General features: G+C 34.7%; 1 protein-coding gene across 10 annotated transcripts in view; it reads right to left on the bottom strand.

Annotated features, from left to right (window-relative positions):
- The window catches only part of LOC116431258 (glutamate receptor ionotropic, kainate 2), a 206,837-nt gene that overhangs the window by 60,502 nt on the left and 120,241 nt on the right, over positions 1 to 26,094 (bottom strand). For all 10 annotated transcript variants that reach the window (XM_031986396.2, XM_031986397.2, XM_031986398.2 and 7 more), the window contains one exon: positions 4,657 to 4,809. In XM_031986396.2, coding sequence (XP_031842256.1) covers positions 4,657 to 4,809 — 153 coding nt within the window. The remainder of the gene's footprint in view (positions 1 to 4,656; positions 4,810 to 26,094) is intronic.

Genomic DNA, 26,094 nt, shown 5'->3' with positions numbered 1-26,094 from the left:
AGAATGAAGAAAGAGTCAAAAGAAAACATTATTCGGGTTGAAGGGATAAATATTATAACGATTAAAATTATTTTAAAGTCATACCCTTCAAATTTCAAGGTTGTCTATATTTTTTATATGGTACAATATAATTTTCAATGTATTAATCCTTGTAGTGTGTTTATAAAAACTATTGAACCTTTTACGTTTGAAAGACATTAACTTAGAATATATTTTTAAATCAATATTGATACTGTGATTAGACCAAACGTGAATTTATCTTAAAATAAAAATAAATACAGACTGAGAGTTTCAATCACATCATTTCTCTATAGCTGTATATATAAATATCCACATTTTCTCCATTCAAATGTCTCTCTTACTATGCATGCAATCCCAAGCACTATCATTACTTTTAAAGAATCGCCACAGTGTCGTAACTACGTAGCTAACGTTACTGTTAACGTTACTAACAATATTTTGCATCGTTCAATGGACCCCGTCTCAACAATAGAACCACTAAATCTCAATTCAAGCCCAACAGCCACAGCTCGCTGTTAAAATAGAAAAACGAAAAATTGCTCGCATAACTTTAATTTCAGCAACAAGGACAGTTACTATTATCTTTCCGAAGGGAGACATTTGAATTGGACAAGAGAGTACGTTCGCTGAGCGTATAAAAACCAGCGTACGGGGAACGCAGAAGGATTTGTGGTCAGTGGCAATGGCAGGTCGGCCGTTACGCATTATTTTATTAAACAATTTGTCCGAGCTCCGTTGACAATCGAGGATTGCGCGCGCGGCGTATGCCCAATTATAAAATGTTGATGGAAATTTATAGAAGCCGACTTTCAGCCGGCCGTGCACAAAACTGGGGAACGTTGCAGCATTATATGCCCCGATACGCGCAGGTTTGAAAGGGTGGCCACAGATCGGGGTTTTTTAACCGATTATTATCGGGCCACGGATAAGCCGACAATTCCAGATCGCGGACGGAGCATGAAAAACAAAATCAATTATATGACGTTCGTTATTAGCACTGTTATTGGGCTATACGATTATTCCGTTAGCGACGAGACTCCTACAATTAGGCGCACACTCGCAATTATAGCTGTTTGATTTAGTCATTTCCGATTTTAACGAGATGGTTCATTAACGAAATCGAGCGGACCTCGGGCTTTCATTAAACCGGCCTGGATCGGGCTCCCTAGCCCGTTAATTCCGATCGATATGCACGCAAGCTTGTCGGAGGTAATGTGTTTATTGACACGGTTTTTAATTACAACCCGAGCAACGACATATTTCAATAACGTTTAACTCTCCGAATCACGTATTTACTTGAGTTGTTCTGTTTTTTATTTTCTGTCTGTCGAACCTATTAATAAACGAACTGGCATATTCAGGGGAATGGAATTATTTAGTCGGTGTACATTCGGAGGAAATGGAATTCAATATCGCGTAAAAGTCGTAATAATAGTATAAATAGTATGAGAAGTCGTATTTTCGTTTTATAAGGGTAACCTGTGAATTGGTAGATCGATATTGCTAAATAAATTATAATATTGGGTCATCCCATACATAACGCGGTTTCTTATATGTCCTTTATTCTTAAAGATGAAGGTAAAGAAAAGTTTTTTCGAACTAACTATAACGTATAGATAGACAATTTATAGATGATGAAGAAGAATAAGTTTTAGATTAGAAACAGTTTTGTTTTATCTTTAGTTTTAGAAATACACCTATATCTCGCTATACGGCCGCTCTTTATACGACATTTCGCTATAACGGTCTTTTTTAATTATGGCACTTTTTCGATTTACGGTCCACAATGCTGCATTATACGACCAGAAAATATGCTGTACTGTTAGCGACCTTCTGTTTAGTTTTAAACAATCAATTAATTTAATAAGCTTCTAAATTAATTTTAATTTTAATTACAACGTTGGACCAATATTTTATACTGGGTCAATCCACAACAGCGGAAAATGATGATGGCAGTATAGTATAGCTTACTGATTCTTTATGTTAATATTCGTCATTACCCTAAAACAGTTTTTAAACATTTTCTTTTATGTTTTTTATTATATGTATACATATATGCATATGATTTCTTTTGTTTTTTAATTTATATGTTTATTTTTTGAATTTACGTTTATTATTACATCGTCTTGTAATTTTATTTTTATATAAGTATTTTTATAGGCAATAAAAAGAATAAAATGATTTATAAACTAAAAGCCATATTATTTTATAAAAAATTGAAACAGATCTAATCGAATTTCTATGGGTTTGTATCGAAATAAGTGATTCGTTATACGCTTTTTCGCTTTACGGCCAACTTTTCCGGAACATGTCTAGGCCGTAAAGTGGGATATGGTAAAAGAAATATATAACAATGCATTATTTATGGGAGGGCCCAATATATTATAGTGCTAGAGATTATTGAGTAAAGAATTTTAAGACATGGCGAAGACTCATTCACGAAATCAAATTTATTACATAGCGTATTGATAAATGTATGAAATAGGTATACGAAGTATATATCAACATCTAGAGTTTGTTTCTGCATTCTCATATCCATAAGAAGGTAATTAAAATTGTTATAATTGAAAATTAAATATAATTAAGATACTTAAGGTGCAAATACAATTCTTGAAAAGTAAGTGTAATATTCTTGTATCTACATACAATCTGTTTCCTATATTATAAATAAATTTAATAGAAGGATTAATTTTGAATTTTGTAGTGGCTTTCAGCATTGGAACCGAGAAATAGCGTATAAAATGTTTATTTCCTTATCTGTACATAAATGCTCCTACTATAAGATGCCACAGATTATTCACTGATATCGATTTATCGATTCTTGTTCTTTGTTCCCTTATTAGCAAATGTATCGTAAATTGTGATTTTTTCAGTCATTGAAGCAGCGGAATTTGAAAGAACTTAGAAATGTGGCCATTCCCGGCAGTCAGCTGAATGTTTTGCTCTCCGGAATTTATCGTTGAACCGCAAGAAAGTGGATTAGCGCGAACAAGAAAGATAAGACCTTTCGTTCAGTAGTTCCACTTCCCTCGATTCTTCGTGTAGCGTTATTCCCAGTATGCGAAAGGATATTCTACCTTGCGTCAAATTCCGCTCGCAGGAGGTAGTCCTGTTTCTATTCAAGTATTTCTGAATATATTACGGAAGAATTTCCATACCTACCTTAATCGCGAATGTATTCAAGGGAAGAATCTTGTATAGAATAAGAACATGGTTGTGAAGTTTCTCAGTAATTTATATATATCCAATATATTATATTGCGCTTAATCGATGAATTTCTTGCCCGATAGAAATCAACAATATTTTTAATAATGCAATAAACCCCATAAAAATATACATCTTCAGATTTCAAAGAATATTCAATACTGTATTACAGCCACTACTGTTTTCAAAAGTCTTTCTTTCAAAAGTTCTTTGGTTGATATTTTTTATTTATAAACAAATACGTATGCAGAGTTTCATAGAAAATTAGGAGTCTGTTTCATCTAAAATTAGTCTTTGATTTTTAAGCTCGATCCAAAGTTGATTAGCACGTAGTATGCTGCGTAACTAATATAATTGATTTTCTTAAAGGCAAAGTTTTATTTAAAACAACTTCATCGAATATTTTTTAAAAATTTTCTTAGGTCGTGCAACGCAGCAGTTAAAGTAATTGAATATTTCCGAGCAATTACAAGACAATTAAAATAGTTAAATATACCAAATGTATACGTTGTATCAATATTCCATGAACCCCGCGAAAGTGTTCTACCGTATACTCGTATTGAATAATATAATAAATAGAATAATATTGAAACTGTTGTATGATTGCTTGTTACGTGATGCGTGGTGTAGACATTACTACTCCAGTCCAATAATATAGCACAAACTTCATACTGAGCGAATTTTATTGGGCATATATCCTTCCACTATTAATTCTTTGCATTCGAAAGGTTTTACACTTCATATATTTATTATTATCTAACGAAATATTGATTAACACTTAATCGTGGACACTGGACAACAGTGATTTTAATTCAATTAATTAAAAAATTTTCATTGCGAGTCCTGCTCGTCATTGTATGGCTAGGAGTTAAAAAGTCCCAGGTATTCGGGAGCAGTTTGGGACTGAAGCAATCGATCCCTGATCCTTCATCTCTGAACAAAGATGTCTGTAAACCATTGTTGACCACATGTTTTTATTATTATTAATTAATTATTAATTAATATTATAATTAATTTGTTATTATTTATTAATTATTAATTTTTGGAATCATTTAATACTATTTCTACCGAAGGTGTCAAAAGACACCTCTTGAAATTTTAGGTTAAAATTATTTTCTCAGTTTAATCATTTTCCCTGAATTGAATTTTGAACATTTCCTATTGTTAATTTTATGATCGTTATTGGAAAATTCTAAAAGTGAATTCAGAGTAGGCGACTAAACTTTGAAAACAATTTTAAGTTAAAATTTTCGTAGAATATCATATAAGAAGTGAGAAAAACTGAAATCCATCATTTGTTTCACATGTCCCAAGACAAGTTTCATCATGTAGAAGTGTTAGGAGAATAATCCGAGAGTCTTATGGAAGATTCCCATTTGCTGCGATTTTTTAAACAACTACCGGTGTACAAGGTCTCGCGTACAGACTCACCGAGTTTATGTAGTTGATGAGAGACAGCCCGCCGTCCCAAGGGTGCTCGAGCTCACAGGAGATGTTCGCGGGCCTTAACGCGTGCGACTGTTCCAGGGTCCTTAATCCCACGGCAAACACCTGCACACTGTCGTACATCAGCGCCGGTTCCGCCTGGAACGAAAGAGGAAAAACGAAATAGAAACAAAAAGCACGGTCACGCTCTCCTCTAACTCGGTTATTAAATATTTGCGTGGCTTGCCACTTTTACCAAACGACTGTCCAGGGAAAAGCATAAATTATGCGGCAAGTTGAAATCACTTCCTGCGGACGGCTCGGCACTGACCGTTACAGGAAAAATATAAAACATTCCTCGCAGAAAACCGCTTGAAAATTCGGGGACGAGAGCCATGAATTTAAGCCCCGTGGTTTGAGTCGATTTGATCAGAAAGAATGCTTTTTTTTAATTATACTTTTTGTTTCAGTTTGAAATTCATTGAAAACTTTGGGCGCATAATGTATAATAGTTCATGCGTGTATAATAATGGAGGTACTGGTAAATATTTTAGCTTAACCGGATGTTAGGCTTAATCTGATTTAATTTCTAAAATATCAATGAAGTATTAAGCTCATTACGGATCCTGTCAAGCTTGTTGAACTAACTTAATTGTTTCATTAACTACTGGTGATAATTTATCTTCGATATTCTTATGTATCTTTGATATTTAATTTAATGATTATATTTTCTAATTAATTGTTGCTGTGAAGTGTTGTTATAAGAATCTTTAAAATTTATTAACAATAATAATATGAACATTGAAGAAACAGAGCAAAAGAGAGTTTCGAAGTACACATCTTCAGCGATCGAACTGAAAGAAGTTTTCAAGCAAGGAACAATAACTATGCTATAAATCGTTATGTCTGTTGCAGGCAACGTAGAATCTCTTCGATCAGCTGAAAATATTACGTATATACTTTTATTGTAACTTACAGAAGGCAGTAGTACTTGAAACGAAAATAAAGAAGTTGATATATTCAGAATATCAGAATATCATGTCATAAATTTATTACGTAAGCAACGATAATAATATTACATAAATATGACATAACTCTTGTTATAAATATATGACATAAGGATAATTTAGATTTTCTACGAAACTTTTATTTGATTACTTTTTTCACCTCTTCGTAACCCTTTGAGCGGCAAGCAGCGATATATCGCTGATTCGTGCACTAGGGAAAAGTTTCTTTTGATTTTATTAGTAATAAAGGAAGTCTAACATATTTTCAGTATTGTGTAAAAATTTTATGAAATTTACATAAAAATTGGTCGAAGTAAAAAGTTTTGTTTATAATCATGTATCTTTGTTTAAAATTGTCTGACATTTCTCGAATATGTATGAAAATTTCATTAGCCTCATAATTATGAATAATGCTCAGAATTTAAAAAAATGTGTCTGGTAGTCAGGAGAATATATTCAATATAGAAATAAATACAAGGAAATAAAAGAAAGAAGTAACTATAGACCATGGTCGCCAGGATAATAAAATATTCAGTGAAAGGGGAAGAGATTCGATTCAACTGGGACGAGAATTAATTTCGGTCTTCACTTTCCGAGTGTCGTCAGAGCGTTATAAACGTAGCTTGCGCTTCTTGCCGCGTTATGAAAATAATCTAGGCTTCGTCAGCTTTCAGTTTCGCCGGGGACGAGCTTGAAAGCATGACATCGCCGTTGCTAGGATGGGAATGCGCTTCATACCCTTCTCTTGCTTCTACGCAAAATTGGATACACTTTCTGCCGGCGGATTTCCAATTCGGAGAATCCTCTTAATTTTATCACGTATTGCATAAACGGATTGCGATGGAACACACAGTACCGTCAATATTAATTTACATATTCATTATCGGGTTTTATTGAAATTCCGTGATTACTTTCCTCTAGATTAATAATTAAAAAGGGGACTATTGTAGTGTTAAAAGTAACACCTCATTTGTCGTGTTCTTGGGGCTGAAACGAAAATATCAAATTCGCAGGGTGAGTTACCGGAAAGTAAAATAAAAAATTGTGAGTTGTTTGTATTGATACGATGGAATTTGTAAGAAGAAAAGATGAATATTATAAATTATAAATGTAACTGTGCAACAGATCGAGAAAACAATTCATCATACCAAGACAATAGTGTTAGAATTAAAAGATATGGTATTTTAAAGTTTACAGATATTTATCCGAGCATAAAACCATGTTTCTAAAAATTCTTGAGATCACCAGGTTTATACTACATAGTGACAACTAAGACGCATTACTTCTGGAAAATATATAATTAATCAAATTAACTTTTTAATTAGATGCTGTAATTGCTTTTAGTGCTTTGATTCTAAATTCACTAACTACTGACGAATTAGTTTGGACGTGTAATCTGATTAATAGTAATCTGATTGCGATGCACATGCTTGTACTTTGTTATTAAATTTCCTTTTATATCCCCTCTGTATATTTATTATTTAATGTATAGTCTATATATAATGAATATAAGAGTAGATTTTATCATAAATAGCAAAAAAAAAGTATTTTATTCAAACTTTACAATCTAGCACACCTAGTGATTAATACGGATAAGATGTTTTTAAATGAACTGGAATGTAAGGAATAAAAATATATTATGCACTTACTAAAATAATATTAGCAGGCATGCAACACGAAAATAGGGGATCATCCAATTAGCGATAATATTTCCTCATGCGGAATGGAAACGTGACCGATCCGTGGAATTGCATTTAATCAGACTGCAATATGTATATCTCGTCCCCGTATGCTATTTTTCCCTGGCTCCCCATATTTTCGTAATTCCCAACGGCAATGTTATCGCCGTGTTAATGAACCCCATTGCCAATACGATTCCCATAGAATAATTAATAATTTGGTCACAGACGAATGACAATGAACAAATAATTCGATGAAGCTGCTCCCTTGATAAATCGTCCCGGCAACGAACAATAACATGAATTGAAAAAATAAAAGGATCGCCGGGTCGAATTAATTTACATCGGAAATAAACTCTTTGCGATCCAAAGTTTTCCCGATTTTTCATTCTGGGACTACCATCACATTTATTTAATTCAACTGTATTTTAATTTAATTCAACTGTATGGCATTTTACTAATTCATTTGGGACCATTTATCAAATACTAAAATTATATTGTATTTATATATAAGATTACATACATAACATTGCAATATTACGAATAATAATAACAGAAATTAGTGGAACACTAATTACTAGAATAAAAATAAACCGTATTAATTGCACAACATTGTAATGGTTACTTCAAGCTTGGATATATAAAATCGGGAGCTGTTAATAAATAATTCAATTATTCAAAGTAATGACAGATTGATATGTTCTGTTATTTTCTAGAACTTAAAATTTCGATACATAATTTAGTTTCTTAACACTAACAATGACCCTTTCCTGATTTCTTCATTTTGCAATTATTAAGAAAACAACAGATGTTTCTTCAAGAAATTACTAAAGAAACTGATTTAGCAATACGCGAAATGAATTACAAATCAATTAAAGTCTCAACAGATGAACTCTTGAAGTTTCTACACAGGAATTTCAAAAATTTAATTTAACTACTCAGTAGTTTCAGTGTTAAGCGGACAATGTAATTGATATTAAGTTAAATAGTCGAAAGAAAATACAGAATTTTAAATTAAATTTTAAAACTGGTTATATGATCAAAAGCCGGTCGATCACGGTGGGTTTAATGTTAATGAGAATTTTTAGAAGTTAAAAGAAATCAAAAACTTTTTAGAAATATAAAAAGAAAAACTTAGAAGTTTAAAAAATATTCGTTTTCAAAGGATTACGCGTTCAGTCTGCCTGGATATACCATGACAAGGGGTTAATGCAGTTTTCGTTGTCGAAGCTTTCCTAAAGGCAGCGAGTTTCTTTTCTCGTCCGCTTCTTCTACGCCGATTTCGCATTCAGACGTTTCCGGAGCGCATGTTTGTCACGGGTAAACACATAGAGGAAACATCGAAGCGACGCTCAAACCTTGGGGACATTCCGGTGCTTTCTGCCGAAAGCCAACACGCTCGCACTGAATTTCTTAATCGACTTCGGGGGATGTTCGGCCGAACTGCGGAAGTTTTCCAGGAGAGCGTGTCTAATTATCATCCCGTCGCCCAGGGAGCTTCGTGATAATTAGCGTCGCCCAGCGAATTACGGGACTGAGCTATATCGCGAGGCGGCGCAGCGTCCCGTGAATTTCGCGGGAAAGTTGATCCGACGTTTTAAAAACGTTCCGACGTTGTGGCGATGGAGCTGCGAGAGGTTGCAGATATGCAAATGCCTTAGCGACTTTCTTAACTCTTGATGTGAATCGATATGCAGTCAATTTCTCGATAACTCAAAGATATTTCTATAATATTTCTAAAATATTTTTTAATGTATGCATGTGTGGAAGGTTATGGATATGAGAGATTAGGATAGTTTTAGAAGACACGTATATGTAGAATACGTACACCAAGTCCTTCTTTTAGTAACGAAACTGAAAAATAATATAAAAAAATCCGTCTATATTTTTTTATATTATATGTTCCGGCACGGTTTATTTGGTTGAGACACAGCTATCGGTGCGTAAAGATTTATGGCATGACCAATTATAATCGCTCATGTTCAAACACAGTAATAAGTAAGTTTTGGAACCATTTTATTGCTAGCTGCAATTTTTACATCCGATGTCATAAATGACCAGCTGTCGAAGCTAACATATCATTAAAAAACGGTAGCTCAACCACTTAAACCCCGAGCGCACAGCCACCGGTACCTTTGCAGGTCAGAAGGGACGACGTACCCCCTACCTCCACTACAAGTAATGTGGGAGTAGGTTAAAAAACTGTAATTTGCAACACCCCGAGCGTTTTAGCCTCCTGATTTGCCACTAAGGACACCGCCCTATATCAGTATTTTTATATATATAGAGAGACATTGAGAGACAGACATATAAAAACAAGTTCATTACTAATCACGCTGTACTCACTGGACAACACACACACTTTAACTTTGTATACACATACATATTCCTTTCACTCAATATTCAACAAATACAGTCCACTTTCGAACGAGAAAAGGAGAAGCCTTTTTTTATCATAACAACTATTTCACACAAGGTTAATTCGGCGTGTGAAAGTATTACGCCACGTCCACTATTACTGCCTGGACAGCGTGCACGAACATTATATATTATATGTTATATTTTATATTATATATTTATATATGTATATATTACTTTTCAGTTATCTTTTTGCTAAGAAAAAGACTTGGTATATATATCTGACATATACATGTCTTTTGAAACTACCCTAACCTTTCATACTCATAATCTTTTACACATTCATACATTCATACTATTAAATTCCAGCTATAATTTTTAATTGGTTTATGCTTAACCTTCTGCGGGCGACACTTTTTTAAACTTTAAAAAACATTTCTTGTACAGAACTGATTTATGCAAAGAAATGTTATACATTAAAAAAAAAAAGAAAAACATGTATCAATCTTTTGTTATTTGAATAATTAAGCTATTCAATTGGAACTTTAGATTTCAGAACGAACCAATTGTTTGCGAGTTGTTTCGAATTGATCTTGTCTAGATTTTTAAATCGTTACATTTCTGTTGGTGGAGTTTATATTCTAATTTTATTACATCTAGATTGCGTCGAGTTTCAGACAACGATTATTTACTCTTTTAAGATTTATAATTTAAATTAGAGGGTAAAAAAGATTTTCTGACATTTGTGATTAATAAGTACTTATTCACTAACTATGTATGTTTAAACTTTAAATGCACGGTTGCAAGTGAAGTTTGTCAATAGACCTTCCCAAAGCGCTGTATATTGAAAAAGTTTTAAATTTAATCATTAATAATCAAGTTGTGAATTTTTCATAACCCGTTTCGATTATAAACGCAGTAAATATTTGACTATGAAATTTGATATTTGTATAGAGTAGTTTCAAAAGAATAGGCCAGTTAAATGGATTAAAACCACAATGGGCTTAAGCAGCCAGTTCTATATATAATACGTTGGCTGGAATCGTTGGAAAAGATTTCTTAGAATATAAGATTACTAACCTCAATTTTCTCTTCTGAGATTCTTCATGCATTATTCGATGTATGATTCTATACCAATTTTTGTACAAAAATTAATACAAAATCCTTATAATAAAAATTATAATCCAAAGCTGTAAGATGTACAGTATAATAACATAATACAATTAAAATGTCTCGACAGAGAAGCCTTTTACACACACTTAGAATAAATCTGATCTCGAGTTACATTCGACAAAAAAACAAAGCACACACGTCCATAGGGTTCATTACGTATCGTACCGAAATTCGTCGGCAGCTTTCTTCCGTTCGGCGTTAAGCTGAATCACGTGGCTCACAGGTAGATGGTGAATTATTTCACCTCGCCAAGTTCGTGGTTCCCCATGAAACTGCTAGGAAATTCGATAGAAGCGTACAGAGCCGAGCCGTCAAAAAGTTATTATCGCCGAAAATAATCAACAGTAACAGTATTTCCGTGCGTTGCGCTCGGCGGCGCATTATTGCACGGTTTCGCGGTTGAAAATGATGCGTCGGCGAAATTTCCTCGATTTTACTAGTCTCCGACTTGACAAGCCGAAGGCGGGTCGATGGGAAATTGCAGCTGTGGTTATCAGCGCGATTAAATGATAAATGAAGTTTGTTTTTATGGACGTTTTTCCGCTGCGCTCGCTGGTAAACGTGTATTGATTGATGAAGATTTATTTTAATGGCGCAGAGCGTTGATTTATAAATTATGTTCACGAAATGCATATAATATGTGTTTTGTTCTTCCTGAGATTTAGGTATAGTACGTATTTCATATTTATTCGTGATTTTCGTTTGGTTCTTGTAATTCGTTACCTTCCTCCTAATAATATGCAGTTAAATTCGCGATGAACATTTCATATTGCTTTTAAAAATACTTTTTAAAAAATAGTTTTTATCTCAATGTAACATTTCCCTACAATTAGAAATTATTACCAATTAACTAGCTTATGCAGATATATGCAAAAAAAGATTCTTAAGTCAGATAAAGCAGATTAAAGGGGCCGTATAAGAAAAACTGATTTTCTTAGTTTTTATTGGAAATGGTAGCCTTCCTAAGTAAAATGTTGCATGGTTTATATTAAAATTTATAAAATTACGGTTTCAACAACAGAAAAGATCGAGATACATGCTAGTAACTTGTAATATCGGTTTCTTACGTACTGAAATCCAAAAGTAGAGGATAATGGATTCCCTGTCTAGGTATCGTGCAAGAAATAAGTTTGCTACTTTACATGGATTTCGACCAGGAAGAACTTCTTAAAAGAAAAAAGTTTCTAAGAAAATTGATTCAAAGAGAACGAAAATCGGGAAAGAATTGTTGAACAAGAGCAAGGCAATGCTAATGCAGTTCTGAAGATATCCTACTACGTTTCCGGAAGTTTTTAAGCAAGGCATGTGTTAGTAATTTCACTTCAAAATCTTTCCCAACTTTAAACGCGTTTTTCTCGAAATTTTATTTCTTTTTGGTCCTGTCGAACATACAAAGGTGCAAGTAAAATCGACAAACCTACAGTGTATTCAAACTACGCTTTCTTCAGGATTCAACCTAAATGAAAGTTTATGAAAGTCATAATTTCATAATCATTATAATTTTTCAGAAAAAAATATAATAGTTTATTTTATGTGTATTCCTTTCGTCTTACCACAAATTTCGTCACAAAAATCGCTTTTCCTTGTTCTCATTTTAATAATATCGTTTCAATTTTCTTTTTCTTATTTTTACTATGAACATGGAAGTTTTACCTATAACATATTTCGAGGAAATTTTGATATTTCCATCATACCCACGATATAACAAACCGGGGAATTCTCTGATAGTTCAGTCGAAAATGTTCAAGTAGGATGATTTTACGTTACATTAGGGTGTTAGAGGGCCCATTAACGTTTAGAGGGAACTTAGAGGAGCATACCTGTTTAGGTGATCGAAAGGGCTGCCTAAGTGTAGGCACTTCTCTCTCAAGTCAATTAGGAGTGAACTGCGAGGAGGAAAATGGAGGAAATTAGTCTGGCAAGCACGATCTCATCCCGCACAAATTGAGATACATATTTCTCATATAAGACTATTAATTCAGTTACTTTTCATAAAATAACCGAAGATGAATGGTATGCCAACAAAAGTAATATTTAACTTTTATCAAAAAATATATTTCTATTTTAACTTCACACATTTTAAAACATTTCTATAGATTTTACCTTAACAAAGTATTAAATTGATGTTTCAACTTTCCAAATTAATGAAACGTAAAAAACAACACAGTGACATCTTTTTCATTTATCTAGAAAAAATCCAAAAGATATCGTAAAAACATTTTTCATATTGTTTCTACTGTTCGGTAATTTATAATTCCTCATAAAATCCTTATTACATGAAATCGTTCAATTCGTGTTTCTAGTGGATCGACACAAACTCGAAATCGAGTTGCAGGCGAATTCCCTTAAAAAAAGAATTAAAAAATGAAGAAAAATCAACCAAGGATTACCCGCAATTTAGTTAACCGGATCGTTTATAGTCGGGCACGGCGAGATTGGAAAACACACGCGGACGCAAAGGGACGCGCGGCGCTATCAGAAATCTCGTGGCTGAGCGAAACTTGTCATAGCCGTCGCATCGTGAACACACGCCTGTTATCTCGGACTAATTGGAGCATGCTTTTAATTAGCCGAAGTCCGAGGCAACGCGACAAAGTTGCGACAGCTCGTAGCCGTTCTACGCTTTGTTACTCCGCGGGAAACTCCGGTTTCCGTTTCTAACTCTTCACCGACAACTGTGTAACTTGCGTTTTCAATTTTCGACTGGAAATGAAGAATAAGTCGACAATGTTGGTCAACTTAATTACACGAGATAGCTGTCCGGTTAAGCAAAAGTTATAATTTTCATGTAGCCCCGGGGAACTTTCTGGCTCAACGCTACGCCGGAAAAAAAATTCACTGTCGCCCAAGGAAAGGAGAGCAGCGTGTAATGCGGCTAATAAAACTAAACGGAGTACGGAGAACGAAAGATTAACAAAAAAATCACTCTTCAGAGATTCAAGAAACTGGTGTATTTACAAACAGTATAGTAAATTTGGTGAAATTATTTTAGATTGGTGGAAAATGAATGGGTCAATCAGTGTTCGTGTAATTGGTATGTTTATATATTTGTTTATATATTTTTCATTTCTATATCTGAGTTACATTTGTTTCTACTTAATTAACCAATAAATTTAATATACACTTAACCCTCGATATACACGGATCTTTTTATGCGGTAAATTGTAACACTATTTACGCGGTAGTTTGTATGCGTGATCTGAATTTAGTAACACCGAATAAAATGTACTTTTATTTTCTGAAATGTCATTATTATTATTTTGTTTGTTAGGCTATGTGAAATAAATATGTGTCTCTAAAACTTATACCAGCTTTTCTTTCAATATTTTGTTTTCTTTTGTACCGACAGACTCTATGTGATTTTCATTCTCGCAAAACAAATCCAAGCGGAACAGATTTTCGCATAAATCGAGGGTTAAGGGTACGTAAATGTTGTTTGCGTGTAAATAACACTCAATAATATTTCCATTTTGTTTTATTATTTATCATTTGTATAATTTCGATATTTAAATTTATTGTGTCGTGTTGTAACTCAATTGTAATCTTCATATACGGTATCTCATTTAAGTTAAATATTTAAATTACATTCGCTATTATTGGAAGTTTGCAAAATTTTCTACGGCAATATTACTCAATGAAATAGACGATACACTTCCAAATTCCTTAATATCTTTTTTTAATAACACCTACTAAAGAAATAGTGTAACAAAAACGATAATTACGAATAACCACATCAATCGATGCGATCTTAACACTAAAACTACCGAGTATTTAAGAATACAATTGATATATAATTCCTACGTAAATTGTAATAATAGATTCCTCTCAATTTCTTCAGGCATTCGTTATAGTATTCAAACGAAACTATTTATTTTCAAAATCGAATATTCCATGCCTTTAAGATATTAATAATTACAAAACAAAAATACCAAAACTAGTCATTCTTACTGGTACGGTACTTTTATCATTAAACATGATTAAAAAAAAGCTTTACGCCTCATAAAAACAACAATCCTACATATTTTGTCCGTCATTTCTGCTTCAGCACTCGTAATTTATTGCGATCTCGAAAAAATATCTGGCTTTGCCGCAATTAAACATGACGCGGACCATGATCATCCCGGTTAATTCATTGAAACGAAAAATCTCGCGATTTCGGAGATGGATTCCGTAATCCAGTTGCCGCGGAGCGGGACCTAAAGCGCTCGCTCCGCGCTGGGCAGATTGGACGGATTGTCGGTTAGTTAGCGGGCATTTGTCGCGCGCCGCAAATGTCGCGAGTTTCCCCTCGCGCGCGCATCGAAATTACGAGGTTGGGCGAGAGCAACTTTCCGCGAGACCCGGGCGTCTTAATCCCCGATCCACTCCGCCGGAATAATTGCACCCTGAAATTAATTCGGCCGGTCTGTCATTTTTCCTGACTTCGCGAGTTCTCGTCCCGCCAGGCGGGTTCTGTTTTCCGTGGCCGGATCGGCGTGTTCATTAGCATTTAAAGCAAAGGGCGAACCATTCTGCCGTGCGGAGACCCCGTGTGCTGACGTAAAGATACTACGATAACGTAGGATTCTTCTGGCTCCCGTTTGGTAAAGGCACACGCGCTCTACCTTCCCGGGGGATTATTTGGAATCTCGAAGGCGGTCAGATTTTCGGGACTTTCAGTGTAACGTGCTGGTCGAGTTGAAGTAATGGACCCTGTTCACGGAAATGGTTCTGCTTTGCATTTTTAATAATCGAGTCTGTGCGCTTGGGAATGGCTTTGAAATAATGGAGAAGTTTTTTCTTTCTCGTGGTTTAGACGAGTATTTGAATTCATTGAGAATGTACCTTTTCGATTATCTTACTTGGTATAGGAGTTAATAAGTGAAGTGTCTTTTCTTCGAAGGTTGTTATACACATTTTTATGTAGACCGTATCTCAAAACTGAACACTGACTTTTCTTTTATTGATTATGTCAATCTGTTAACTAATGGTTAAACTTTTTTGCAAGATATGAAGAAATAGTAGGGTGACAGTACTGAAGAAAAGGAAATTTTTGTCTGTCATTTTTACTAACTTGGCTACAAGGAGAGTGTTCCTGTACAAGATCTATAGTGACCATGGTTTCCAACTGTACTCGTTCCAAACTGAACACTCTGCTGCAACCAGTTTTAGGATATTCTCCTGTGCTTTACTTGGTTTCTCTTTTTAATCTTTCTTGCAGCAAGTTTGGGTTACTTTGAGGAATTACTACATGCCACTCTCATATTTTTCTTGGCAAATTGGAACCTTTACTTTAAAAAACTACTAAGGCTTATATTCATCAAGCTTTTACCTAGAAATACTGTCAATCATTATAAATGACTTTACTGAAAAAATTGTTTCTTAAGAAACGAGTATATTTAATGACACACATTTACCATAATAAAAACTTCTACACCTTTTTAAATATATATTTTATATTATTTAAGTGCACGAGCAGTTCCAATTATTACATCCTTCCTAAAATGTCCTAAATACCTTCCACAATTCTCTATAATTTCCTATATTCGTTCATTACACTTACATTATATCTCCCTTCAATGTTCAGAGTATCCAGTATTGATTCCCCACTGGGTTCATATAAATAACTTCAACAAAGTTCTTTTCATCGCCATTAACTGTTCCAGCCATCGACAAGTTTGACGTATGCATTTTGCACTTGCGGAATTAAAGGATTACATTTCACCCGAATCAATATTTAATCCGATTAATCCGAACGCAACCAGCTCACCGAGCGGGACGCGGCGCGGCATTCAAGGAACGAAGAGGATGCATAATCAATTACGTAAAAGGTAACAATATTTCGACGTTTTAACGCGCGAGGCAAACACCGAGGATCCCCGGTTCATGGAGTGCGGAATATTTTAGGAAAACCGAGCTCGCCGCCGCACGTCATAGCAAATATCGCGGGTAATCCAACTTCCAATATTTACAGCCGTGCCGGCGCAATATTACGCTACTTTTCCGACGGAAGTCCTGCGACGCGTATTCAGAGTCGCGTGAAATTTAAAATCTAATAAGCGGCTTTCAGACGGGTCGACGCGAGTTCTCAGTCGCGGGAGGGGAGTGCCAGCCACCCCCGTGAAATCCGTCATAACTCGGACGCATGGTCGAGACGACTGCCAGCTGCCGGCTAAAATAATAAAACCTCCCCGGTACGAGATAGCCTGATTTATGGTGACAAAGGCAAAGGTTATCCCTCGTGGGGCGCGAACGGGGCTGTTCGGTGATTCATTGGCCACCTCAAATGCTACTGCCTAGTCCACCGGATAAGGGAGAAAGCGCGGCGAGCCCGTCAACACTTGTCCTATCTGATGAATCAGGATTTTTTTTCATTTACAGGGTGTTAAGGAACACGGGGAGAGCTTATCTCCGTTGCCGATGAATCGGAATTTTTAATTTGCACGGTGCTAAGCAACGCGGCGGAGAGTTGATCAAAACCACGGTTGGGAACGGAAATTGAATTTATGATAAATGATAGGGGATACTGGTTTTGTATTCCTTTCGTGGAGACTGTTTTGAGGTTAGCGGAGTGTACTGTAGATTGGGCATTTGAGATGGTCGGTGAAGGTTCATTGAGTTTCTGTAAATGGATTCTGGAGGGCTTGATGTAGAACTTGTTAGTGTTCGCAGCTACACAGTTTTCTACTGCTTGCAGTAACATACCGTTATACCGTAAAGATTGTATTTTGACTGAATCAACTACAAATCTGTTTGAATTTAAAACGTTTCCCGAATGATCGAAAGAACATGCTAGTACTCCAAGAATTTTTATAGATACACCACTTTTCTCTACATACATAGAAAAATTATACAAAGGTACCAAATTAATTTCTATATTCAATACAAAGTGTTACGTTTGATGTAATTATTCGACAATGTTTTTCTCAAAAAATAACATAAAAGCATGAATGCCAAAGAAAAGAAGCGCAGCAGCTAACGACTCACAAGCAAGAAAAAAGAAATTCTTCGTGGTTCTTTAGCTTGTTCCAATGTTACGTTAGTTTGCAGCAAGCGATCCACCTCCGTACCCCAATTTGAACTTTTCTGCGATAAACAATAAGTTCTAGCGTTCTCGGATACAGTGCTTAACGGAGTTCGAGCCAATCCATGGATTTTCCGGGCGTAGCAAAAAAAAACTTGATCCGCCTCGCAGCGAGGGGAAACGTATCGGCGGCCCTCTTAAAATTCAATTCGTTCATCCGATACTTCCAATCGGCCAGGAACCTCATCTTCGTTTCCTTGATCAGCGCCGTTGATGCTCACGGAACAGGGAGCGAGGAGGGTAGCGCGCAAGAAATGTATCAGTATGCAAGTATCGTTCGCGGTGTAACAAGCTCCCTCACGCTAGGCGCGAGAGGGTGGGGAACGGACCAGACACATCCAGACGCGCGTTTATTTTTCGTGACGAAGCCCGTTTTCCCGTCTATATTTTCCGGGACGCGGCCTCTCCGACAGAGATCGGACTAACAGGTTATTTCGACGTCGGCTTACATCCGTTGGCAAGCTTTAACCTCTTCCCAGCAAACGTGTCACCCTTAGGCAGTGGCCACACGAGCGTTCGAGCGATGGAATTGCGTGGGAATGTTTGTAGTAGTTTTTTGGTCACAGAATAACTTTCATTCGTCTCTCATTGTGTAGGGGGAATGAGGGTAAAACGAGACGGTAAAGTTTTTCATAGATAAAGAGGTCGTATCGAGTTGATATCGCATAACATGATTCTAATAAGTCCTCCATGTAGTTCGAAATCGACTGCAGAGCATGAGTTGTTTTTAGATTAAAAGCATTGGAAAAATACTCAGTGACGAAATTTTGATGTTACATAGATGTTTGAAGCATTTTTTCTACCATTCGGTTAAACAATTGAACAAGTTAACTATAGTACTGGATTCTAGGTTCCTCGAGCTGTATTTTTGATACTTGGGTTGCCTTTATCTCATGCGAAACTGTAAATTTTACATGTTTTTGTAAATTATGATGTGCGGGGTAAAACGGAACACTTTAATATAAGGGTGATAAGAATCACCTGCTACGTGGTATTTTTTATAGTTTCAATTGATTACATGTAATTGTATTGTTGTGAAGTAAATTAGAAACGAAGATGAGATAAAAACTGACCAATTAGATATCGCCTATATATCATTGAACATTTTTAGCGAAGAACTTTCAAGTCCAGAGAATTAACTTTGATGTATGTTTGAAAAATATTTACTGTTGATCGAAGTTGTTCTCTTTCGGGGGAAAAATTATTGAAAGGTTCATTTCGACTTTGATGATTTTATAAAATAATAAACCTGCAAATTTATATGAAAAATTGAAATTCAGAAGAAAGATTAAAAATGTAAAGATTATGATAAGTAATGCATTTTCAATTGCTGTTTTATTAACATTACAACTACGTATGAGTCAAAGTGACTAGTTTCGATTTTTTTGTTTCGCAATTACTGATATATTAAAAGCATAGAGTATTTGAAATGATTTTGAAGATAAATAATTTCACTAGACTACTACAATAACGTCTGAAGAAACCGAAAATATTCTATTGTTACAATATTTATAGGGATTACATATCAGTCCTACTAAATGTTCGATAGTTCTAGTGTTAAATACGATTTCTTAAACATTTTATATCTGCCAATTCGACAATTAACGTATTAAAATACCATAATCCAATAAATTTGTCGATACTTAATAATCAGCGCTCATTAAATTCGAATCGATGAGATTAATTTTAATGTCCACTAGTTTTAAGAAATGAAGTCGACGTGATTATTATTATCCCAATTAATTTTATTCGTCAAAAAACTTACTCGTGGGCGCTAGCCGAACGCTTATGTGGCCATAGCCTTATCCTTCTCGCCAATTTTCTTTGCTTTTCCTCCGTCGCCTTTTGCCGGTGCTGGCGTTGATTGTGGCCGAGCTTTTTGCGGAACTTTGCTCGAGGTAACCTGGTCGTTTAACAGGGGGTAGAAGGAACGTCAAGGTGCGGCTGGACGAATCGAAACGCGAGAAAGAACGGGACGAAGCGCGGCCAGACATGCGGTTGGATTTCGTGGAGACGCCGCGCTGCCCTTGGGGAGTTTCGTAGGAAAACCTGTCTCGGGTAATTTCACCGTGACAACTCTCCACAGGAGCGGCAAACAGGCGGCCGGCACGAGCAGGATGTCCGGGTGACGAACAGACACACGACAACCGTTGTCTAAGAATTGCCTTGATAAACTCGAGGCTGTTCAATAGATTGGACTGTTTGTTGAACGATCGATGATTCTATCAGAAAAGAATAGTGTTCCCGAAAAGACTGAGTATTTTTCCAGAGACAAATTTTCAGTATTTGCTAGATTGATAAAATGATTGGGCACTTTACGATGGAAGCAATATAAATAAATTGTGGATTTTTATGTGTTCACTAGCTACAAAAGAGTGTGGGGAATAGTAAAATGAAAATTTAAGAGAATTTCAGGAAAATTTATTGTTACTTTACTTTGATTATGTTACTTTATTTTTTTAAGTTAATATTGTAGAGAATAAAATTGTGCGTAATTTATTTACTTACACTTTGTTAATTTAGATAGACGCGAGAAAATGAAAACTTAGCAATTGAACATGGTGTAACATCGACAGTTTAAAATGATTGAAAAGTAGATATGAATAAAAAAAATGTTAATCCTGGAAAGATCTACTGAACTACTGAAAATTGTAATTTATTTCGGAAGAGCTTAATACAATTATTTAGATATTATATTGTTTGATTTGTACTATCGATTACGAGACACCCCACAGACAATTAATTTAATCGACAGATTTTCTGGGATGACCGAGATTACAAACGATAGAAGAGAGCGACCACTATTATTAGTTTTACCCAATTAGTAAAATGAGCGTAAGCAGTCGGACGTCACGCGATTCAACTTTTAAGGTTTCCTTTCGCTTTCCAGCGAGATTATCCTTGCGAGAAGACATCGAATGAAGAAGAAATCGCGATTATAATCAGATGATTAAAAATTTCAATTTACCAGCGATTGAACTGCGTTAATTAATATCGCTGTTAATTATTTCTGCATGATAACTTTAATCTAATGGTGGAATTATCGATTCATAGAAAAGCATTTCATTACTTTTTTACACTTTTCCTGTTGATATTTAACATGACATTAATGATAAAATTGTAATTATATAATTAATTATAATTATATAATAATCTAGAATGTTTGTGTCATTTCTTACACGTGATCTTTACTATATTGTTTCCTTCTAGAATAAAGAAAAAAATATTCTGTACATTTTATTCAGTTTTTTTTATATAAAATTACCTGCTTTCTGGTTGTATCATTGCTCAGAAAGCACCATGTGTATTTTATTTATTTTTGTTCCATGTGTAGCGCTGTGGTGGATCAATCCACAAGAAGTCTTAATTGTAGCTATACACCTATCTTAAATTGCACGGTCATTCGATAAATGATGCCATAAGTTTCGAAGTAGTAGTTTCCCCTCCATATAACATTTTACCGAGCAAAACAGACAGCATTTAGTACATTCAGGTCAATACTAAATGTTTCAAAATCAAGATGAAGTTCCAGGTTCGATAAATTATATCGTTCAAACTGATTTCATGTGTCACTTCATTGTTCAGTGCGAGTGATAAAGCTTCAAATATCGAAATTCAGATTACTAAATTTTATCTGATAATAAACTGATTCAAACGAATTTTTTAGTTATTTCAGAGGTGTCTCAGATGTGAGAAGAAATAGAAGCACGTAGCCCTAATATTCAACAATATATATCAACCTGTTTAACATATTTTTATTTACCTAAAAGAACATTGGTATAATAAAATAAAATGATTTTTAAAAGATATTAAATATAAATTTTGGTTACCGAACAAATCTTGGTATCTATGTCCGACCATTATGTCCTTTTTCCACTTACTATAAGCACGAACGCGTATTAGATAAATATACAAAATTGATTTTTGACATAAAAATCTAACATTTACATTATTTCATAAGTAATATTGTTTGACATAAATTTTTTAATGTAAAGTCACAAATTTTTCGAAAGTGGTATTACGAAATTAATCGAGAAATAAGAAAAGTCATTGACAACGATGATCAATACGTAGAGGATTAAAGAAAACGTAAATATTAATTTGTTACACTAGAAGTTAACATGATAAAACGATATTACTTATGCGGTTACCTAATATGATTGTATAATATATTCGTGCACGCTGTCAAGGCAATGTTAGTGGACGTTGCGTAATACTTTCACATGCCGAATTAACTTTGTGTGAAAATAGTTGAGATGAAAAAAGGCCTTCTCCTTTTTTCGGTTGAAAGTGGACTGTATTTGTTAATTGATAATGAGTAAAAGGAGTGTGCATGTGTGTGTTTGTCCAGTGAGTACAGCGTGATTTGTAATTAACTTATGTTGACTACATGTCTGTCTGTCCATCGTGAATCTGTAATTCTATATATATAAAAATAGTGATGTAGGGCGGTGTCCTTAGTATCAAATTGAAAAGCCGAACGATCGGGGTGTTGCCGATGACAGTGTTTTTGCATACGCCCACATTACTTGTGGTGGTGGCTGCGCGCTCGGAGTTCAATTGGTTGAGTTGCCATTTTTTATGGTATGTCAACTGCTGGGCAGTTATGACACCACATGGTAAAATGCAGCTATCAATAAAACGCTTCCAAAATTTACTTATGTTATGTTAGAAACGAGCAAGCATAATTGTCCATACCATAAATCTACTCGCGCTGACGGCTGTGTCGCACCCAAATAAACCGTGTCGGAACATAATATTCAAAATATTCATTGAATAGGAAACCTTATTTTCTTCATTTATTGTTTTACGACCTTTGACAAAACAATGAAATTCAATATTACGTTTTATTTGAAAAACTTTAAAAATTCATACAATCGACTGATCGAAAGACAATCTCGTTACGAATAGTGAAATGAATTTCCATAACGTAAACAAGGCGAAAAAGTTCCACAATCACACAGCGTTTATGAAGGCCGCAGAAACAGTGATACATGTATTTTTTATTCTCGTGGCGCGTGGAAAACCTCGCGGTCCAACATATTTTCAGCTTATTCGATCGCTATTGCTATCTTGATCAACTATGGAAATTGTGCCGATATATTTATCTGGGTGTCTCTGACGCAACATAGAATTCCTGTCAGCCAATAAAATGGCACGTGATCCGCTTCTATTCTGCATTTGGCACTGCTTTAAATTTTGTATATGTTCGGTAGGTCAACATTGACAACGAGTCATTTCGAATTCAGTTTCAAAAATAACTGAATGCATAATAGAACATGATTTCTTATAGCTTAAAAGAATCGATTTCCTTCGTTAATTTCTATATTTTTTTCCTTTTTATACATTTGTATACGTTTATACTAAATAGTTTTAAACACTAAAATCAATATTATATATTAAATATATCAAAGAGTTTAACTATTCGATGAATTCGTGAAATTTCCTTCTTTCTATATATTATTATAAATGAGTAAAGAAAGTCTAAAACTAAAATTCGAAATTGACAAATTTATGATATTTTAAAAGGAACTGTCTAGATCGCTTGTTGATTGGAATAAAATTTTAAGTATATTTTTTTTTATATTACTTTTCTTTTAACCATGGACGTATATACTTGGTTTACAACCATCTAATTGCATACTAAGAGAATAATTTTTACTCGAGTTTACAAACTTTAATTACTGTGTAAATAGGTGGTAAAAAATTCTTTCGTAAGAAAAGAGTAATTTTTGGTTTTTAAAATACTGATATTTCTTTATACATCAAAATATTCTAAGAAGTACATTTAGTTCCAAATATATTCTATGATTTTTGTCAGGTTCACTGTACAGTCGCCTAAAATGAATAGAAATATACAATAAGGCTAACAATATTCAGAAAACAAATGGTTTTAACTATGAAAACATACATGTTCCATTTGTTTACATACACAATATAATAAAAAAATAACAAATTTCTATCACACCGAAGAGTAAAAAATCATAAACTACGTATTCATTTCCTGAAATATTAAACTTCCCAAGATAAATGTGCGTTTAAACTATTAAACAGTTGCATTATATGACAAATGTATACGTTGAGTATTGCTATTTTATGAATTAGAATTTACAAAATTTATGTAATTTACAATCGCAGGGTAAACTCTCAATAACTGAATTAACAAAGCGACGTTTATTAAACTTCCATAATTCGCTGGATAATATCGAGTTAAAGAGAAACGTTGTATCTAATTTTGTGCAATATTACAGGTTACAGGATATAAAATCTCTTCGGCGCGGTCGGGAAACATTAAACGCGAGGTAACCCGACGTCGGAAGTTTTAGCGGTAGCAACGGATATAATTAGGAAACTCTTTCTCATCCTCGCGACTCGTAAATCTTCTCGAGTTCTTTAATCCCCGCGACTCAGTTGATAGTGTTCCCTCATTTTTCTGTTCAAAGCTCGTCCTTGTATTTTTTTCTCCTCCGGAAAACCGCTAGTGAAATGATGTATTCGTCTCACAGAGGATGGCAAGTTGGAAAAGGACTACGAAGTATGTCGTGGACGTTTGCGCGATTAAAAATTCTACGCTAAAAATTCTAGATACTACAATATTAGACGTACTTAATGAAACTCAATACCAATTTAATAAAAGTTTACGTGCATTTTGATTGATGATATTATACGAATATGTATTCTAATTATCTATTTTTGAACTTCGAATTTCCAGTGTTGGGCGTTCACAGCAGCGTCCTTACTTGGAGCTGATTAAATGAAACCGCTTCCTTCTGCGTGAGTGGACTGTATTTTTTGTGTGTACAATTATGTCTGAACACTAAGACGCGCTTGTATGATGTGTATCGTTCGAAAGTTGTGAGTTGTCTCTTTCGCTGGCGATCTGCGAGTCAGATCGTCAGCTCAGAAATTTAAGAAAACACCCTGATTGGTTATCGCCAAAATTGACAAGTCCCGATCAGGAGCTTTCGAAACGAATTGTCCCCACCGTCGCTGCACCCTTGGCGCGCCTAGTCTAACGAGGGTGGGGTGCTACCTAAGGCATGCAGAGACTATGTGTTTAGCTTGGATACAAATTTCTTCCAGGCAAACCCCAGGTACCGAGTGTCCCTAGGATACCATTTCGCTGGCTGCCACATGCGGGTGAAAGGAAAGTTTTAGAATTTGATTTCAAAAGGCCAATGAATATTGCCGCGATGTGCCGTTAAAATACTAAACAATAAGAGCCGTTTTTTGCCCCGTGCTGTAAAGAGCTTAAGTCTCTGCATGTGTCGACTCTGTTAAGACGTGACGGCTCGACATCCAGGATCTAAATGAACGAACATCAGTTTTTCTAGGAACAATAGAATTAATTGTAGAATAAATGTCTATAACCCTAATGTTAAGCGAAAATGACAATGATGAAAATTTGACATAAATTATGTAGCGACAGAAAGTTTAGGATTGCTTAAGTATTTGGTAAGAAGAAAATTTGGAAATGTTAAAGAAAGAAATGTGAAGTATCTTTATATAATAGTTTAAGTTAATATATAAACGACAGAATTAGGGAGATTTATTTATGTTTAGATTTTGTGTCGTGAAATCGATATAATTTTTTAATTCTTCGAAATTTGAAATAATGAATTGAAAATTTTAAATAACAATCGGCTATTTAATAATTATTTGGATACTTTTTTGAAAAAGCAACGGGTAGAAATTAATATACTCGTCATATTAGAAGACGTACAATCTGAATCTCTTTCTACGAATTGAATCTACAGAATTCAATCTTCAAAATGTAGAACAATTTACATTAAACTGTGCAGTATTTTCTTTTCTACAATTGAGTAAATCCTTTTTTCAAGCTGAAGAGGCAATGCTATCCAGTACTCCCATAAGGGATCGAGGATTAAAGGCTGAGGATTGAGTTTTCCATTTAGCGGAAGAAAGGTTTCTTCTTGAACGAGTACACTTTCGACTCTGTTTCACTTGGCCGACTGTATATTTTACATAAACAGTATCTCTGATGCGAAAGACTACGGAAAACCTATTCTCTAAGTATAAGAATAAACGTATAAAATCCTCCAGTGAATGTAATCTTAACTTTTATATTCCACTTTTTACAATTTTTCAATCTTATACAGAATGTCATGTAGCTGGATAGGCGCTGATCCTATGTCAAAAAATA

The sequence above is a fragment of the Nomia melanderi genome, chromosome 9, assembly GCF_051020985.1.
Source record: "Nomia melanderi isolate GNS246 chromosome 9, iyNomMela1, whole genome shotgun sequence".
NCBI classification, from domain to species: domain Eukaryota; kingdom Metazoa; phylum Arthropoda; class Insecta; order Hymenoptera; family Halictidae; genus Nomia; species Nomia melanderi.
Note: the sequence above shows the minus strand (reverse complement) of the source record. Positions and strands in the feature narration are given on the sequence as shown.